This window comes from Salarias fasciatus, chromosome 10, assembly GCF_902148845.1.
Source record: "Salarias fasciatus chromosome 10, fSalaFa1.1, whole genome shotgun sequence".
Lineage (NCBI taxonomy): Eukaryota > Metazoa > Chordata > Actinopteri > Blenniiformes > Blenniidae > Salarias > Salarias fasciatus.
The window spans coordinates 10110004-10129092 of NC_043754.1; the positions used below are offsets into that span (position 1 = coordinate 10110004).

At 41.3% G+C, this 19089-nt stretch overlaps 3 protein-coding genes across 5 annotated transcripts; all 3 read left to right on the forward strand.

Moving 5' to 3' along the window:
• Positions 1 to 20: 20 nt before the first annotated feature.
• On the forward strand, positions 21 to 3007 carry cwc15 (CWC15 spliceosome associated protein). Its single transcript, XM_030101778.1, has 7 exons — positions 21 to 80; positions 1189 to 1333; positions 1437 to 1549; positions 1644 to 1747; positions 1842 to 1952; positions 2087 to 2217; positions 2316 to 3007. Exons 2-7 carry the CDS (start codon positions 1203 to 1205, stop codon positions 2443 to 2445), a joined length of 720 nt encoding a protein of 239 aa, XP_029957638.1. The 5' UTR covers positions 21 to 80; positions 1189 to 1202; the 3' UTR covers positions 2446 to 3007.
• Positions 3008 to 4568: 1561 nt separating this feature from the next.
• mtmr2 (myotubularin related protein 2) lies at positions 4569 to 10927 on the forward strand. Of its 2 annotated transcripts, none has more exons than XM_030101771.1 (16): positions 4569 to 4806; positions 6010 to 6112; positions 6198 to 6221; positions 6331 to 6397; positions 6496 to 6590; positions 6674 to 6778; positions 6938 to 7042; positions 7118 to 7201; positions 7281 to 7430; positions 7514 to 7702; positions 7852 to 8037; positions 8132 to 8338; positions 8449 to 8541; positions 8619 to 8732; positions 8879 to 9055; positions 9141 to 10927. In XM_030101771.1, exons 1-16 carry the CDS (start codon positions 4727 to 4729, stop codon positions 9303 to 9305), a joined length of 1944 nt encoding a protein of 647 aa, XP_029957631.1. In that variant the 5' UTR covers positions 4569 to 4726; the 3' UTR covers positions 9306 to 10927. The 2 variants fall into 2 exon arrangements, with proteins under 2 accessions (XP_029957631.1, XP_029957632.1); XM_030101772.1 differs by having other exon boundaries at positions 6334 to 6397.
• A 1596-nt stretch (positions 10928 to 12523) lies between these two features.
• On the forward strand, positions 12524 to 17705 carry fam76b (family with sequence similarity 76 member B). Of its 2 annotated transcripts, XM_030101775.1 has the most exons (10): positions 12527 to 13055; positions 13927 to 13991; positions 14082 to 14136; positions 14243 to 14398; positions 14487 to 14677; positions 14816 to 14866; positions 14960 to 15037; positions 15188 to 15323; positions 15403 to 15504; positions 16519 to 17705. In XM_030101775.1, exons 1-10 carry the CDS (start codon positions 12969 to 12971, stop codon positions 16606 to 16608), a joined length of 1011 nt encoding a protein of 336 aa, XP_029957635.1. In that variant the 5' UTR covers positions 12527 to 12968; the 3' UTR covers positions 16609 to 17705. The 2 variants fall into 2 exon arrangements, with proteins under 2 accessions (XP_029957634.1, XP_029957635.1); XM_030101774.1 differs by having other exon boundaries at positions 12524 to 13055; positions 13927 to 14136.
• The last annotated feature ends 1384 nt before the right edge of the window (positions 17706 to 19089 follow it).

Consider the following 19089-nt stretch of genomic DNA (forward strand, 5'->3'; position numbering starts at 1 on the left):
TGAACGCCTCTTTTCCACAGGCAGATTGATCCCGGATGTGACGTCAGCTGTGGACGGGCCCGTTGTGTGCTAGCTGCTCGGTAAGTGTTCACGGTTGAAAACGTGTTTATAAATTTATATGTTGTTCCGTTACTTTTTTTATCACTTTAATGTGGCTCCTCATAACACGCTGCACCGAATCTCGGTGGTGGAGAATCTGTCTTGGGATGTTTTTTCAACATTACGTCGTTGTTTGACCATGTTAGCTGCTAGCTAAATTAGCCAACAGCCTCGAGTGTGGAGCTGTTTTATGATACAGGATAATTCTAACTTCGTGTCAACATTACATCAAATACTTGATAATAAATAATCAGACGTATGTAGTGTTTATATTTGTTCTGAATTAAACTTGTTTTAAACTGCACAGTAGCATGGCTCGCTATCATCCGTGTTGTGTTACTATGCGGAAAGAAATATACAAAAAATATCTAAACTTATTTTAAGAGTGAAATGAATTTTGAGTCTTTAAGCTTTTAAAGTGCATTAATGATTTTATTACTGACTTACCAATATTGCTAAAATTGCTATTGGTACACGGCGCCACATCTCTCTCCAGGTTGCAGGTAGTTGACGGAGGACGGTAATTTCATTTTTATCCTAATGGCAATGCTCACTCACACATATGTCAGCAATTTCGCCTGATATTGAGCCAAGTCCACAGCTTGCTTCCATTTTCTAAACCATGTTGATGAAGACTTGATATTCACACCTAGTACTTATGCAAGAATTCACTGCCAGCCTTGTCACAGTGCTCTCAGTTTCTCCTACACATGTACTGGATCTTGTGCTTCAGCACACAGTTTTTCAGGGTAAATGTTTTCAAACATTGTGGCCCAGCTGAGGAGGTCTTGTCTTTCTGCACCACAGTTTCCCTCCCAGTTCTTACACAACTCTGCCATCTTCCATCGCAGCCACTCTCAGCTCTTACCCACTTAGTTTTTCTATAGCATTTACCAGCAAGTAAAAATAGGCTCAGACTCAAAATGGAGTTTCACTTATGATTGTATTGTGAACAGGGCTCAACACAGTTCATCAGGAGTTCACCTGTTTGTGGCTCCACTTTGTCCACTCTGCATGATTAAGCTTTAAGAGAATTGCTTTTTGAGTGCTGGCCAGCTGGAACTTATATTTTCCCTTCCCGTGTCTCAGCAAGGCCATCAAAGATGACTACAGCTGCAAGGCCAACGTTTGAGCCGGCAAGAGGAGGAAGGGGTAAAGGAGAAGGTGATCTGAGTGCCCTCTCCAAGCAGTACTCCAGTCGAGATCTTCCAGGTCACACAAAGATCAAGTACAGGTCAGAAGATCATATATTTGCTGAATCGATCCTACTGCATCTCCTGGGCGCTCACTTGGAAAGTGGACTCTTTCAAATGGTCATGTCTTTTTTTCATCTGCAGGCAGCCTACCCAGGATGCCCCCGAGGAGGTGCGTGCCCGTGACTTCCGCAGGGAGTTGGAGGAAAGGGAGCGTGTGGCGGCACGTGACAAGACCAGAGAGAGAGGACCAAGAGGTTGTTCTAGCTGCAGATGTCTTCTGGTCTTTGTTTCTCACCATGTTTCAAAATTTTCTTCAGGTAACACTTGTGAATGACTTTAATTTTCCAGAGCACACCACATCATCATCATCATCTTCATCATCATCTTCAAAAAGACCCAGACTGGATCAGATCCCAGCAGCCAACCTTGATGCTGATGACCCTCTCACTGATGTAAGTGCTCACACTGTGAAATATGCTGGACAATAAGTGGTGATTAACACTGATTAAGCTCTCCTGCTGATGAAGGATTTCATTTTGTTTATAGGATGATGAGGACGAGGACTCGGAAGAGGACAGCGATGACGACGACACTGCGGCTCTTCTGGCAGAACTGGAGAAGATCAAGAAAGAGCGAGCTGAAGAGCAAGAACGCAAGGTAAAGGTTTTAAAATGAGGTGCTCGCATTTCCAGGAACTGACCATCAGAAACACAAAAGCTGTAGGTTCATCTTTGAAGGAAGGCAAGCGTTACATCTGTGATTCATGTTTTTTGTTTAATTTCCAATTTCAGGAGCGCGAGCAAAAGGCAGAGGAGGAGCGAATTCGAATGGAAAACATCTTAAGTGGCAATCCACTGATTAATTTGGCTGGACAGCAGCAACAGATGGCCCAGACTCAGACTACATTCAGGGTCAAAAGAAGGTATTCTACACACAAACACTCAGAAATGTGAACACTGTTTTTATTCTTTGGGGAATATAGCTTGTTTTCACCGCTTTAATCAATTCTAATCCTTCTAGGTGGGATGATGATGTTGTGTTCAAGAACTGCGCCAAAGGCGTAGATGAGGCGCGGAAGGAGAAGCGATTCGTCAACGACACACTACGCTCAGAGTTCCACAAGAAATTTATGGAGAAATATGTAAAATAAATGGCTTCATTATCATTTTATAGGTTGTTTTTTTTTTTTTTTTATCCGATGCTTTTGGCTTCCAGGCTTTTCCCTCTGTCCCTTTCAGTGTTGTACATACAAGTTTGGTGAATTGCATTCTTTGAGTAAAGGCTGTCAAAAATGAATGGCAATATTCAATTGTTCAACATTTCTTTTTGTTTTTCAATAAACTGAATTGCTTCACATGAACTCCCCTTATTCATGCATAAATTGATTTTTATATGAACAGATTATTCCGGCCAAATAATCTGGATTTAAGTGAGCATTACAATATAATTCAACTTTATTCAGAATGAAGCTTTATTCATGTCTCGAAATAAGAAATGAAAATTGTTATCTATCTGATTCAGAGTCTTGGTTAATCCACTGCCATAGATAGCTGTTTCTGTGTATTGGAGAGCTTTTCTTTTCCTGGTAGCAGAACCTGTGACTGAGTAATCCAGAGGTCCTGAAAGTATGGTAGGATGTGCCTCCTGTCAGCCTCACAGCCTAACTGTTGAAATCCTTGTTTTCTTTATTCCATCTCATGATTGCGTTTCGTGATCTAAAATATTCTCAAACTACAGCCAAAAACAACATATCAGGAGACATGAAATGTTTTTCTCTAAAATATGATTAAAAACTGGAAATGCATTTTAGATTCATTGTGTGCAAATTGTAATATTTGAAGCTTTTTTTTTGGTTTTGATTCTGATAATCATTTATTACTTTGATAATATATTATTAATATATAGTAAGATCAGTCTGAAAAGAAAAAGAATTATCCAAAGTTGTGTCCAAAGTTTTTCTATGGATCAAATTATCATTAATCATTATGGCACTGCCATAAAGTGATTAGCAAAGTCACTGCACAGCAGGGATCGGGTTATCCATCCATTTTCTGCCGCTTTATCCCTTTCGGGGTCGCGGGTGGCTGGAGCCGATCCCAGCTGTTGTGGGCGAAGGCAGGGTACACCCTGGACAGTTCGCCAGTCTGTCGCAGGGCTGACATATATAGACAAACAACCATTCACTCACACATTCATACCTAGGGGCAATTTAGGGTGATCAGTTAACCTACCATGCATGTTTTTGGATCGTGGGAGGAAGCCGGAGTACCCGGAGAGAACCCACGCACACATGGGGAGAACATGCAAACTCCACACAGAAAGGCCCCAAGCCCCAGCCGGTATTTGAACCCAGGACCTTCTTGCTGTGAGGCAAGAGCGCTAACCACTGCGCCAGGGATCAGGTTAGTTGAGTTATATTCCTGGTTAGCTAGCATGCTTGAGAGACTTCCTGTGTAGTGCTTGCATGTGAGGTTTGCAGGATTTCTTCTGTTACTCCCTCACGATGTACAAATGTGGTTGTCAGTCTTCTTGTGTCTGACCTCTGATGGAATGATGACCTCTCCAGGGAGTAACCTGCCCTCACCTTCTGTCAAAGGGAAAGACAGATGACGACCAGTCACAATACAATTACAGCAATGTTCTACAAACTATACTGGTATTTAGCCTATAGCCTATACATAGTAAATAAACACACTGTGTATGTTTTTATGCACGTTCAAGCTGTGATTCTAACGTGGTGGGCCAGAGTTTTGTATTCTCCCCATGTGCACATGGGTTTTGTCCCACAGTCCAAAAATATGCGTGCAAGGTCAATTGGCCTTAGCTGTGATCGTGAGTGTGTGTGATTGTCCGTCTCTGAGTTTTCCCTGGGATGGACTGGCTACCTGTCCAGAGTGTATCCTGCCTATTTAGCTGGGATCGGTTCCAGGCAGCACCCTGTGACCCTGCTCAGGATTAAGCAGCGTTCAAGTTGGATGAAAGACAAAAATGTTAGTGTGCTTTGTGCTGTGAATGAAGCACACCAAAACACTCAGTGGAGATCAACTTCACTTCATGTTTGTGCATAAGAACATAGCTGAGTCTGTTATAATGATAATGCAGCTAATTCAGTATGCAGTAGTGTGTCTGCATCCTCATTTGCTCTCGTCAGTTGTTGCTTCTATCCTGCTTCAAATAAAAGTCCTACAAAATCGTTGGGCCCTGAACGCACCGCAGGAACAGCGGTGTCTCGGCACAGCCGCCAGGGGGCGCCCTCTCAACAATCCCCTCCTTGTGACGGGGATCTGGGAGGCTTCTGGGAAAAGATGGCAGCTTCCTTTTGTTTGTGGGGATTTGCGGTAGTCTGAGGGGGGATTTAGAGGCGTTCCTCCGCTGATACTCGGGTCTCCGTCTCGCAGTCGGGGTTGTCCGAGCAGTTGAGCCGGGAGAAGATGGAGAAGAGCGGCAGCGTCGACAGTCTGGGCTCGAAGCGCTCCTCGTCCCGACAGCCGAGTGTTGATTCATTGTCCAGGTAGAGAAACAAACACTCTGATCCACCAGTGTCAAAGCTACACTCTGCTACTAACATAATGTGTACCAGTATTGTTATTTAAATATTTCAGTATCAGTCCATAAGACTCTTAGTTGGATTTGTTTGGCCATGTTATTTCTACAGCAATCTACTATCTATAAGCTAAAATAACTAAAAACCTCTCATTACTGTTGTTCTTTTATGTTATTATTGCATTAAATCATTGCTCAGTGTGTTATTTATGTTCAACAATACCATAGAATATGTCCTATTTAACCACACAAATTAGTTATTAAAAAAAACTGGTTAATATTATTATATGACTCGTTAATGGACTTCTTTACAAACATATATTTTGTATCACAATGCAACAGATTTAGTAGTTCTTCAAGAACTAATTGTTGGATAATAATACAAAAATAACAGTTATGATAAAGCAGTCCATAATAATAATAATGATAAAGCGCGCACACAATGTGCAAGAGAAGAAAAGTTAACTTTTCAAAACTTAATGTCAGTGGGTTGGTTCGTGCTGTGTTTCTGATTTCCCACCTGGCTTTCATAGAAGAAAATCCGTTCACGTCACAAAAATCTGAAGAAAAAAACAAAAGACATTGTCAGTTCTTCATAAGACAAGTCGCAGATAAAACAAAGCTTGTGAAGGTATTATCAACAGATTCTGCTTCTCCACACTGTTTTTGTGGCATGCAAACTATGTACCGTAGGCTAGGAGTAGTAGGAAGTGAGGTGTGCTTATCATAAGCTCTAGTGAAGAGTTAAAATGCTGTCACATTCACTGATGTCACATGTAGAAAAGTAGTTTCCCACTTAGACGTTGTTCAGTTAATGTTTTCTCCTCCTGTTATGTGGAATCTTTTCTATCTTCCAGTTACCCATGAACCCTACATGATTAGGTCTAACGTTGAGGTTGTCACCTGTTTGATAGATTAAGCCGTTGGTATTGACAAGGACAAGGGGAAGTGGCAGTGAGATAGCCCTTATTTATGATCACTGTAAGTCTCATCATAAATCTATCTGTTATTTGGACTGAAATCAAACTGGAGCCTACAGCGATTCACTTCTGCTTTCTAAACTTTCACAGACTGTACTGTTTAATATGGTAATTCAAATGATTCTAAAGTGAAATAATTTCGTCGTCCCCTCCTCTTCATTTTCTCTGTTCTTTGTTGTATGTTTCATCAGTACCTCCACCTCTCGCTCTGACCGCTCTGCCCAGGCCAAACCCACGTCTGCCATGTCCTCTGACTCCATGTCCACCTCTGCAGAGTTTTCTCCTGAGCTCAGGGTTTGTAACCAGCTCACACTTCACTATTACAATAACTCATGATAATAAATTGATCGTTACCCTTTTGACTTTCGGCATCATTCAGGTCAAGCCCAAAGCTCCTGCAAAGGTATGCTGTGTCATGAATTTACATATTCACAAATATGCATGTTTGAAAAATACCTCTGGCTGAGACACTGCACTGCATTTTAAAGTTAATATGTTTGTGATGTTTCCAGAAGATACTCAGAGATTCAGACAAGGAGGAGCCACAACTGCTCCCAAATGAAACCGTGCAGGACAAAGGTATGAGTTTTCTTGACTTCAACTTCTCCTCCAGTCGAAACACTTGGTTAGATGTTGGTCGTCGGAGTGAAACAACGTTGTGTTCTTGTCTCTTTCAGCTGAAGACGTCACCTACTTCTGTCCTTTCACTGGAGCTCTGCGGGGAACAGTGACAGTTACCAACTACAGGCTTTTCTTCAAATGCATGGACAGGGTGTGTTCATGGGACTTTTCTGAAGGCGCTGAATGTACTTTGAGGAATCCATTTGTTTTTTCTGATGTGTCGTTGGTTTCCAGGAGCCCGTGTTTGTGCTGGACCTGCCCCTCGGGGTGGTGAGCCGAGTAGAGAAGATTGGAAGTGCCTCAAGCCGTGGCGACGTGTCATATGGACTTGTTTGCAAAGTGAGCAAGCTATAGAATAACTAACTACTTGTTTGATATTTCCAGGAAATTGGTGTTATATGATGCTTACTGTTAATACAGAGCAGTAAAAGACTCGAAATAATGCAAAGATAACAGATGCTGACCTCTTAAGTCTGACCGTGACCTGCCTCCCTGCAGGATATGCGTAATCTACGCTTTGCACACAAACTCATGGAGGACACACTGAGGAAGTCCATTTTCGAAGTGCTGATGAAATTTGCTTTTCCTGTTTCCAACGGGCTGGTGAGTACTTTTCAGCCTGACGCTGCCGCAATGAGCGGACAGCCAACCGATAACATTCCCTCCCTTTGTCCACAGCAAATCTTTGCCTTTGATTACGGCCAAGTGTTCCCTGAAAATGGATGGAAGGTGTACGACGCTGTCTCCGAGTACAAGAGACAGGTATTTCAGAGGGGACGCACTCCAGATGCTAAATGATAAAGAAAATGTGTTGGAGTGTTGACCGGTGTGCCTTTTGAAGGGAATACCAAATGAAAGCTGGAGGATCACAAAAGTCAACGATCATTTCGAGTTGTGTGACACCTACCCTTCAACGCTGGCGGTGCCTGTCAACATACCGGACGAGGAGCTGAAGAGGGTAGCTGCCTTCAGAGCGAAGGGGAGGATACCTGTGAGTGACAGCGCCTCAGCACGAGTACAGATGTTTTCACAGGACACTTGGTGTTGATGTTTTATGTTTTCCGCTGAGGACAGGTGCTGTCCTGGATCCACCCAGAGAGCCAGGCGACGGTGACTCGCTGCAGTCAGCCTATGGTCGGCGTGAACGGGAAACGCAGCAAAGAGGACGAGAAATACCTGCAGGCCATCATGGACGCCAACGCTCAGTCACACAAGCTTTTTATCTTTGATGCTCGGCCCAGTGTCAACGCCGCTGCCAACAAGGTCTGTTCTCTAAGACAGATTTCAAAAGAAATATACCAAAAAAAAAAAAATACAAACACCAATGAAATATATTTTAAAAGAGTCATAGGATCACATAAAGTCACATAAATTAATATCTCCAGTGGATGTAAACAAGTTATCTTTCACAGATGAAAGGTGGTGGATATGAGAGCGAGGATGCGTATCAAAATGCCGAGCTGGTGTTCTTGGATATTCACAACATCCACGTGATGAGGGAGTCGCTCCGCAAGCTGAAGGACGTGGTCTACCCAAACATCGAGGATTCCCACTGGCTCTCCAACCTGGAGTCCACTCATTGGCTTGAGCATATTAAGGTGAAAACAATGGGACGAGAATGAAACACTCACAGTTCAGCACAATCCCATCTGTGATCTGACGTCCTTGATCTCCTTGGCCTGGTGTTTGCAGCTGATCCTGGCCGGGGCGCTGAGGATCGCAGACAAGGTGGAGTCTGGGAAAACGTCAGTGGTGGTGCACTGCAGCGATGGCTGGGACCGCACGGCTCAGCTCACCTCTCTGTCCATGCTCATGCTGGACGGTTACTACCGCACCATTCGGGGCTTCGAGGTGCTGCTCGAGAAAGAGTGGCTGAGTTTTGGGCATCGCTTCCAGCTGGTAAATAAATTATTTATCATCTTTTATGTATTGCTTAAATCCCAGCAAAAAAATAAAAAATTGATAAGTTTTTCATTTCTGTATCTCCCTCTTTCTTCTGTTTCTGACAGCGTATCGGTCATGGCGATAAAAACCACACCGACGCGGACCGCTCACCTGTCTTCATCCAGTTCGTTGACTGTGTGTGGCAGCTGACTCGACAGGTGAGTGTCCACGGTCGTGAAATGTGAACGTTATGAAATTCTTTCGAGAACATTAATAGAATTGTTTTTCACCGCAGTTTCCCGCCGCCTTCGAGTTCAACGAGTACTTCCTGGTAACCATCCTGGATCACCTGTACAGCTGCCTGTTTGGGACTTTCTTGTGTAACAGTGAGCAGCAGAGGTTGAAAGAAGTGAGGCCATTTTTTTTTTTTTTTTATTTTAAGATTGTGGGGATTTTTTTCAGCGCTTTAATTGAACTCCATGATTGTTACGATCACTATACAGAATTGGAATCAAACCAACAATTTCAGCTCAAGTCTACTGTTTGACCCTACAGGAGATTCCCAAGAGGACAGTGTCACTGTGGTCCTACATTAACAGCCAGCTGGAGGACTTCACCAACCCTCTCTATGTCAACTACTCCAACCACGTGCTGTTCCCCGTAGTCAGCTTGCGCCACCTGGAGCTCTGGGTTGGCTACTACATCCGCTGGAACCCCCGCATGAGGCCTCAGGTATGTCACAAAGCCTGTCTTGTGGTTGTTGCTCCTCCATAGCAGTTGAACCTCATGCAGCTTCTCTCTCTCTCTCTCTCAACAGGAACCTGTTCACCAGCGCTACAAGGAGCTCTTAGCCAAGCGTGCCGAGCTGCAGAAAAGAGTGGACGACTTGCAGCGAGAGGTGACCAACCGCTCGGCCTCCTCCTCCTCCGAGCGCGCGGGCTCACCGACGCGCTCCATCACCCCGGTGCAGACCTTCGTCTGATGCCGCCTGACCCTCGCTGTGGTCACAGAGGCTGAATCTTGTTGGCGATAAAGGTGCCGTTGCAGGACCTGCGTGCCAAACCGCATCTGTTTTTTCCCACAACACTCAATGCTAATGTACTACCGCCAAAAGTCTGAAGGAAAGCTTGCCGTGTTGATCCCGAACAGGTCCGACAGAGTGTGATGACTACAGAAGAGTGTGTCTCTGACTATAGCCATATTGTACACTTTCTCCATGGGGGAGGATCTGTAACCAGAACAGCAAGAGCAGTTCAGCATATCAACCTGCCTGCAATCAGTGTTTTTCCAAGTATACAAAATGTCACTCGGGGTCAATGTTTATGCCTTAAGCTCTTCATAGGAACACTCCCTTCATTCCTTCATCTGAAAACACCACAGCTGAAGTTATTGTGCCGCAACAGCTTAGAGCTTCAGAAAACAAGCACTAAAACCGACTAAATGCTTTAGGATTTGGTAATTTTTGATATTAAAATGTAGCCAAAGGGCTTTAATGTTAGCTTCTTTTGTTTGTACACACGATTGTTCTAGAATTCATTAACAGAGTTTTGGTGTTCTTCACAGACCAATCTTTTTAGGTTTTCATGACCAAATATCTTTTTAAGAACATGTCATGTTACGGCATTCCTTTCACTGAGTGATTTGAGTTTTGTAAGTTTCATTTTTCTAACTAGTTTATTTATTGCCTTTTTTTAGTGTAGATTTGTATTTATAGCTCATGTCAGTTTAGAAATCTCTCCATTCGATATCAATAAGCCACAAAGAATATGCAACACTTCTCACCCAGTAGTTGTTAACTCTAAAAGTTTGCGAGCGTAAGCACTTTTTGCTGATTGTCTTTCAGTCGGCGGCAGAATGTGTGACACCACTGATGATTCGCTCTCTGGGTTTTATGAATCTGTGCCTTGTTCCGAGTGCTTGGGAGAATGACATAAAGATGAGCGTGAACAGTCTGTAATTGTTAACGGTAAATAGACTATTAGTCGTTAGCCTCTTTTTTTCAAAGCTTTGATGAATGCTTGCAATAAACGTGCGAGTCAGCCCGAAGGATTCAGTGTAGCTCATAAAGATGGCGAGATGTGAATGCAGCACCCTTAAGTTCGTCTCTCCAGCTCAGCTATTAGTGTTGCTAAATATAGCTGAACCCTAATGACACTAGCATTAATTGTCTCCGATTATGAGCTTGCCATTAAATGTAAGATAAAAAAAGTGCCTTTTATTAAAAATGAGCAATGTTAAAGGCATGGATTTAAAGTGCGATTGTGGAACAATCTAACTCTGTGAGGGCTCTGAGACATTAGTGCAGCCATAGTATGTCTCTTTCATGTTTAAACTGTAGCTTTAAGATGTCCTTTATTAAATGATTTGGCTTATTACTTCCACCACTTTTGTATTCAATTCATGCATATACCAGTTATATTGAAATATCCTCCCTTTAAAATAGACAGTGTAGAAAGCCACTTGGTTCAAATTAGGTTTGATGCCGTTGTTTGTCACTTATTTAAAACTTGAATTTTGAGAAGCATTTACTGCACGCTACAGTGATGTCAACTGTATTAAAAGATTTAATAAACTGAAACTGCAGTTCACCATTGAGCTTTTCAGTGTATTTTTTCAAAGAAACAAACAATGACTGTGTAGTCATGATTGATTTTAACTGTGACAACACTGGGATGTCGACTGCCATGCATCAACAAGCAGTTAACTTTAAGGACTTGCATAAACTCACAAAGAAGATACAAGAGGAAGAAAGTGATGCTATAGCCACCAGGCTTACCGAAGACAGTTTGATTCAGAGGACAGGAAATGTTTCAGGAAAAGATAAGAGGGGCGAAGCCAGGAGCCCAAAAAGACACATCGGAATCTGGGAAGACTAAAAAGCCGACTGAGGCTGATCTATATATAAATTCAGGATACACACTGGGAAGGAACACATAACTGTATAGTTTTTACAAATTCATCCGGACAGAAAATGGGGCAAATAATGATACAATGGTGTGAAACAAACACAGGAATGATTGTATAAACAATTTTTCCTATTAGATCCCGAAGGGGCTGGTTATAAAACAACAACCAGCTCCATTATTCAAAAGTTGTGAAGCGTGACACTCTCACTTTGCAACTTTAACAAGCATGCAACAGTGCTGTGCTGTTTCTTTTCGACTTCATTTAGAGGAGCTGCAACTGAAGATTTCCAAATCGCAAGAGTTTGATGGTCAGTGACTCTCAGTGTACAATGGTTTCAAGTAGCATTGAATAAAATATAAATCTTAGATGTTCTTCTCCTCCTCCTTTTGTGCTTTGAGAGGCAATCACTTTCACACCCGTCAAATCACTAATTGCTCAAGTCCTCAAATATGTGCTTTGAGGAGAAACTGGAGCCGATACATCAAAAGCCCACACAGAGGAAGAACATGCAAATTCTACACAGAAACACCCTGGGCTTGAATTAGGCACATTCGCACTAGTAAAAACAGTAACCACCCTTTTTGTTGTACAGTTTTCAGTTACCGCTTAATGTACCTGCTCTGATAAATACTGTGATTAATTGCTTTCATGATTATTATTCAAGTACGTCAAAGTACACTCTAAGTATATGTAATCTACAATTTCAGATAAATTTAAAAAATGTATAAATTTACTGAGAAAATGTCATGTTTGATGTTGTTACGAAAAGCAATAAAACAGCTTTTTCCCAAGAGTATTTGCAACAGTGGATGTAATAGTTTGATATGATTTATCAGGTGAGCAGGATTGCTTTTTAGCGTATTTATCAAATAATCCAGCCAACAATAATATATACAGAGAAATAACATTCCAAATAGAAGCAGGATTTTTAAAGATTTTTTTAAAATCCAATTAATCTTCAATGTAATATTTAATTAGTGAAAAACCCAGAAAGTTGATCCAATTTCCCTAAGAGTTCATCATGACTGACTTCTTCAAGTAATGAGTCTAATTTTTCAGTAGAGATTTAAAGAGAATTTCATCAATCATGTTAAGAGACTTATCATCAGGATGCAGAGCTAAAGCTGCACAGATAAAGTCGTGAGATTCCCTCTGAACCAGTGAAAGTTAAAGCGGCACAGGGTGAAGAGGAGCGTGCAGCAGTCATCCGGACACGTGATTGGCTCGTCGGATTTCAAACTCGTGCTCGCGCGGACGGACGTTGTGTCGCGATAGGTTTCCTTTCTTCCTCGGGAGCCGTCGGCCGCTTCCGGTTACATGACGACGGCGTTGATACGAACAGAGAAGGAAAACACAAGGAAAATACCTTTCTTGGCGACAACAGCGGAAACTTCCGAAAAAATAGCCAGATTGTTGTACGCGTAGCGCTCATGTGGCTCAATAACTAACGATTAGCCTCTAGCTAGCGTGGCTGGGTATCGCGTGAGCGGCGAGAGATCAGAGATATTTGGAGTTTATTGTTCTTAGCCTGCTCCCCTCCAGCTAAGCTATTTCTGTGTTGCCCTGCGCTACGTAGCCGAGCCAGCTAACGCTAGCTACCGCTGGATGCCAACGCGGTGTGTGTTCTCAGGGCTCAATTAGCAAGCGGCTAGAAAAAGGACGGACCCGTTAATCCGTTCGGTTTGCAGCTGGACTCCGTTATCCACCTCTAGCTCGGTGACTTTTGAGTTGGGCGAGAATGGCAACGTCGGCTCTGTACGCCTGTACGAAGTGTAACCAGCGGTACCCCTTCGAGGAGCTGTCACAGGGCCAGCAGCTGTGCAAGGTTTGGGAGTGTGTGTGTGTGTGTGTGTGTGAGAGATCGAGGATGAATGTAAACAAGACATCAGACATTCCTGAGATTAAAGAGTGAAAAAGTGCGCTGCTTGTTATTGCCGCCTGGGTGTGATGGTGCGACAACAAGCAGCAGGTTAGACAGGCTCAGATTATGTAACAAGTTGGAATATGACGGTATTAGCGAAATCATGTTTAGATCAGTCCCCCATCACAGTACTGTTTATCAAAATGCTATCTCCACCATACCACCTCGGGTTTACCTTTATAAATTTCCTTGTAATTACATTGATACGAACTGTCAACATTTCCCATACTGCAGCAACGTGTTGCTCCTGTGTACATCTGTAAATGTACTCAGTGTACAGATGGGGAGCAGAGGCAGATGTCACAATATAATCTTTTCTGACATGTCCCAATACGTTACACTTCCCTTATGATCTAGGTTCTTTCAGAATGTTTTAAGTTTCTTTAAAATATTTCAGTTTACATTAGAGAGTTTCTGCAAGATTCACACTGAAGTCCAATACAACCCTACACAGATTTCACTATGTTTAATTATTGGACTAAGCCATCTGAAATAATAATAATAATAATAATAATAATAATAATAATAAAAACACCCACACAACCGAATGAAGGCATAGTAGCTGATTCTGCTTGTACACTAAATAGTGAAGTCTTTGTCTTTCCACAGATGTTGCAATAAAGACATGTTGCAAAAGTTGTGCTGACTCCGATTAAGCCAGAAATCAAGTCTCTGACATGCCCGATCATAAAAACAGCTACATCTTTGCCAAATATTCCCTGCAGACTCTTGTGACCATGCTGACATTTTTTTGTTGTTTTGTTTGGTACGACAGGAGTGTCGCATTGCACACCCAATAGTAAAGTGCACATACTGCCGATCAGAGTTCCAGCAGGAAAGGTATGTTATACATGTCCTCGTTGAGGATTATCCTTTTTTTTTTTTTTTTTTAGTATTTAAATCACTAAAACTTCCGATTGTCTTTTACAGTAAAACTAATACAATCTGCAAGAAATGTGCCCAGAATGTCAAACAGTTTGGAACAGTGAGTACCAGCTTTGTTTATATCCTGAAGCCTTTTAGCTGCAGGTGTATTTGCTCCAGCTTATTTTTTGTGTGTTCTTCAGAGGTTGTTTTGTCTGTTTTTATAGCCCAAACCCTGCCAGTACTGTAACATTATTGCAGCGTTCATCGGGACAAAGTGCCAGCGCTGTACAAACTCAGAGAAGAAATATGGACCTCCACAGACCTGTGAACAGTGCAAACAACAGTGCGCCTTTGACCGCAAGGAAGAGGGGAGGAGGAAGGTAAAAACCTGCTTATGCACGCTGTTTAGATATACAACAAATGTGTAACAGCAAGGCGTTGAGTTGCCGTCTCTCGCCTGCGTCACAGGTGGATGGGAAACTGCTCTGCTGGCTGTGCACGCTGTCTTACCGCCGGGTCCTACAGAAGACGAAGGAGCAGAGGAAGGGCTTCGGTTCTTCCAACTCCTCATCCCTGAATGAAAAAGACCACCACTCCAGATCACACCATCATCATCATCACCACCACCACCAACACAGGCACAGCAGTTCACACCACAAGTATGTTGTGTTGGCTCTTTCTTCTTCGGGCCAGTCAGACTGTTGATTTTATGTGAATTTTAAGCATCTAATAGTGAAAAGTTCTTTTTTTTTTTTTAATGGGGCTGAGATTCATCTTAACTTGCTTGTTTTTCACAGACTAAGTGGGAGTTTGAGTCCTGAGCAGGAGCAGGGACTGTGGAAACAGAGGTAAGAACGTTATTATTTATGCTGCATGTTGCGCCTATGGGAGCATTGTTTTGGCCGAGCTCAAGGTTTAACTATTGCTTCTGTTCCATGCAGCCATAAATCATCCTCAATTCAGAAGGAGACTCCAAAGAAGAAACCAAAACTGGAGATGAAGCCATCTAACGGGGACAGGTACGCTCCATAAGTGGAGAAAATTACTTTTCATTTAGATCACATGGTAAAAGTGATTCCTTTAGCCAGCAATCTACATGCATTTTCTTGTTCATTGATTACCCTACTGAGCACGAGCACAACCTCAATCTCAACCTTTCACCCCATCAGTAGTTCCATTACCCAGTCCATGGACTCTGGAGGAACAGACAACTTTATTCTCATCAGCCAGCTGAAAGAGGAAGTGATGTCACTCAAGAGACTGCTGCAGCAGAGGGATCAGACCATTCTTGAGAAGGACCGAAAGGTAAGTTGAGCAGCTGCTGCCCGAACATCCCTCTTGCTTGTGTTGGACATATCGATTGAGTGATGGATTTCGTGTACAGCTCACAGAGCTCAAAGCAGACTTCCAGTATCAGGAATCCAACATGAGAGTGAAGATGAACCAAATGGAAAAGTCGCATAAAGAGGCTATGGAGCAACAACAGGTGAGATTTACACGTGTGCATGTTATGACTCTCAGAGACACATTACCCAGTGACATACAAATTCTCCATCACATCTACTAAATCCAATAATCTGCATTTTCCAATTGTGTAAGTGCTCAGTTAATCAATTAAATTAGACCGGCAAGAATTAATTGAATGTGTCACACATACACATTAAAAAGCATTGTATTTAATATCAACATCTGTCAGTGGTTCCTCACGATAACAGCAAAACTATTGAAATTATATTGTTAAAAAAAAATACTGGATTTTGTTTGCTAATGGATCAAGAAGAAGCTCCAGAAATTCCACTGTCGTCAATTTGGACACAGGCTTTAAATATGAAATTGTGTATCCGTAGAAATAGAAGAAGTAAAACTTAACATGGAAAAACACAGACTTTTTGTGATCTTGAATATGAAAAAATTAAACTTCACAAACTTTGTATATTTTCATATATTCTGCATCACATATGTGACTGTATGACACATGGATGACTCACTTGTTAGGGATCTATTTGCTCTCTGTTGCTATGGATACAGCTAAGCTGTGTCCTGTGTTAGAGATATTTTTCATTATCAACTTTTTTTATTTAATGAAATTAATTTTAAGCTTGACTCTGTGACTAATGGTCTCTGTATATTTGATGCATGAAGTATTTTTTCATCAGTGAATGGAGACTCATTTCTTTAATATAAATGGTGATCTTGCTGTAGTTCATATTACAGCGAGATTTAAAGTGACTTTCTGAATAAGAGAAAACATTCTTTGACTAAGATTTTACAGATTGCAAATAGTTAAATCAAAATAACCTCAGTTAAGGATTTTAAAGAATTAACTAACCTTCACATATCATGGGAGCCCCTCTTCATACCTAATGTGACTGTGCTATTTGGTCAATATTTTTCTAATTTTGTTCCCATTTTTAGTTTATTTATAGCCTTTGTTATTTATAAGGTTTGAAATGAATCAACTCATCTGATTGCTAACACAGTTTCTCCGTTGTTTCCACAGTCCAAGAACCGGGAGCTGATGAAACAAGTGGCAGCCCTGTCAAAGGGGAAAAAGTTTGACCGGACAGGAAGCTCGCTGCTGCTGCCCTAACAATAGGCCGGCAAGCGGGTAGCAACACAGAGCGGTTTCATTTTGTTAACACTGTGAAAGTCTCCCTCCTGTGTTTCCTCATTGCCATCGACTTTAACTCCTTCCTAATTGGTGAAGCCAGAGACCATGTCGTACATGGAGATCTATAGTCAAAACAAAGAAAAACCTTTTTTTCACTAAATGTCAGCATATTTTACATATTTTATGGCGACTTTTTCCACTGGATCATAGGACGCGGCTTTTGGATGGAGCCCTCATTTTTAACACTGCCGGGCCAAAACAAAAAGCATGGTGTGCATATGTGGACAGCATTTTGTTGACTCAGTGTATCCACCTAATTTTTATGGATGTCATAAATTTTATTTATTCAACTGTATTTCTTAGCCTTTTTTTATTTCCTCACAACATACTGAGAATATCCCTTATTTTTGGGGGGGTTTTCTTCAATAGCAATTAGTTATATTTTTCTAAATGGATGCGATTGTGGAAGACTAGTTCTCCTTAATGGAGACCATGTGCAACTTTACAATGTATGCAAACGTGGGGAGGGTGAGCACTGAGCTGCTGCTCAACAGTAAAGAACTCTCTCAGAAACAATTCATGAACCAACCAATGAACACTTTGTAAGGCTGTCTGACATGAAAGACGCCTCTTGGCTGCCCTCTTTCTCACTGTGTGACAGCTGTAGTGCTTTGCTGTTTCTCTTTAGTGGAACGATTGTAATACTGCATGATTTTACTGCCAGATACCGGATGGCGTTGTGGTCAAACTCCTTTTTTTTCCCCCCTTCCCCATTTTAATTAGGTCTTTTTTTCTTTTCTTTTTTTTTTTTAAGGATCACGTGTAAATGTATTACTGGGGTCAGGCATTGTATTTAAAATATTGCTTGTATCTGTTTTAGTGAGTACAGTATGTGTATGGTAAGGCCAGTTGAAATTAACATGTCTGTAGAAGATGCTTTTTAAAGGAACGCACCTATCACCCTACATTACTGGACTGGTTTCATACTGTGGTGTCCAGGATCACTTTTGTACTTTTTTCCAATCCAAGTGTTTTGAAAATATTAAAAACAAACAAAAAAACTGGCTAAACTGTTATTATATATTTGCTTTTTGACCTCTTATTTTATTTTTTTTAAGGTTTTTTCAGATATTTTAAGAAGCTTATAAGCTGAAATGGTTCTCACTTATTTAAATTTAATTATTTCTAAAATCTTACAATATTACATAAGTTCAGATGTTTTTTTTCCTCCAATTTTTTTTTAACTGCCCATGAATATCTACATTTAATATTTGGAGGAAAGCTTAAAAATTTATACAGTATGTTACTGCTGGAAATTACTGTCAATAAAATTGCATTGATTTATATAATTCCTTCTATACTTTGCTTTTGGTGATACCCATCATATTTAACATCATAGGTGAAATTTTCACTTTTAATGGTAGAATTTCAAAAACAGTTAATTTTGAAGAAAGTAAGTGATTCAAGTCATATTAGCATTTCTCCAAGGACCATTCCAAAGCAACATGTTAGGTTTTCTTTCTCGACTCTTCATAAGAGTGAAGAAAATGTTATTTTTGTTGCAGTGGTTGAAATCAGACTGAATGTACATGCACTCTATTCTCAGTGATATAAAAGTGGGAAATGTAGCACATGTCTACATGTGAGGGTGCTTTTAGCAAGTTCATTCAGTACTTTCATTCATTCATCTTCTATACTGCTTCAAGGTTGCAGCATACTACATGGGGAACTCACTGTTCTATAACAGGATAGACAGAGACAGACTGTCATATGCATTCACATAAACAAGCAATTTTGACTTGCCAAATAACTTAAAGCAGAATTTATTTTTTAATCTGGGAGGAAATCTAGGCAGGTAAATGCTGTTCAAAACAGAGATTTTCTGACTTGAATACCTGAAGTAATTTAACAGTGAGAGCTGAAATTGTTGCCTTCTGGTGATTTCACAAGTTACTTGCAAGACTTCTGAATGGAAGACAAGAAATACCCATTGGAACATGTGTTTGGAGTTCTGTAGTGGTTAGGCTGCCTTTCCTCAAAAACAAGAATGTGCCTGACAACAATCTGGACTGAATTTAAGAATCCTGTAAAACTGTGTTTTGAACAGTATTTTGTGGATAAATAACCATACCAAAATAATTCTTTCACATGGTTAAACCATTTACCTCACCGTGAGAACTGCCCTGGTTTAAATCCACTGGGAGTCATGTTCTCATTGTGCATATGAGGATTATTCTCCACAGATTTCAGTTTTTTTCATACAGATCAAAAACATGCATTAAAGATTGCATTGTGTTGATGTGAATGTGAGTGATTGGTGACCCTGTCTCTGTGTGTTTGCTCTGTGACTGATTGGTGACCTGTCCTGTCCACACTGCTGATAAGGTTATCTTCACCCATCAGCTCCTGCTCCCATCAATTTAGACAAAATAGATGAGAATGCATGAAAATGCATGACTG

What these genes read in the sequence shown, in the direction of transcription:
- fam76b (XM_030101774.1), top strand. Translation starts at nt 12,969, where the DNA reads ATGGCAACGTCGGCTCTGTACGCCTGTACGAAGTGTAACCAGCGGTAC. An exon ending in CAGGGACTGTGGAAACAGAG is followed by an intron (nt 14,867 to 14,959) that starts GTAAGAACGTTA and finishes TGTTCCATGCAG; the next exon opens with CCATAAATCATCCTCAATTC. An exon ending in AAGCCATCTAACGGGGACAG is followed by an intron (nt 15,038 to 15,187) that starts GTACGCTCCATA and finishes TCACCCCATCAG; the next exon opens with TAGTTCCATTACCCAGTCCA.
- cwc15 (XM_030101778.1), top strand. Translation starts at nt 1,203, where the DNA reads ATGACTACAGCTGCAAGGCCAACGTTTGAGCCGGCAAGAGGAGGAAGG. An exon ending in CTGAAGAGCAAGAACGCAAG is followed by an intron (nt 1,953 to 2,086) that starts GTAAAGGTTTTA and finishes TTCCAATTTCAG; the next exon opens with GAGCGCGAGCAAAAGGCAGA. An exon ending in ACATTCAGGGTCAAAAGAAG is followed by an intron (nt 2,218 to 2,315) that starts GTATTCTACACA and finishes TAATCCTTCTAG; the next exon opens with GTGGGATGATGATGTTGTGT.
- mtmr2 (XM_030101771.1), top strand. Translation starts at nt 4,727, where the DNA reads ATGGAGAAGAGCGGCAGCGTCGACAGTCTGGGCTCGAAGCGCTCCTCG. An exon ending in ATTGGCTTGAGCATATTAAG is followed by an intron (nt 8,038 to 8,131) that starts GTGAAAACAATG and finishes TGGTGTTTGCAG; the next exon opens with CTGATCCTGGCCGGGGCGCT. An exon ending in TGTGGCAGCTGACTCGACAG is followed by an intron (nt 8,542 to 8,618) that starts GTGAGTGTCCAC and finishes TTTTCACCGCAG; the next exon opens with TTTCCCGCCGCCTTCGAGTT.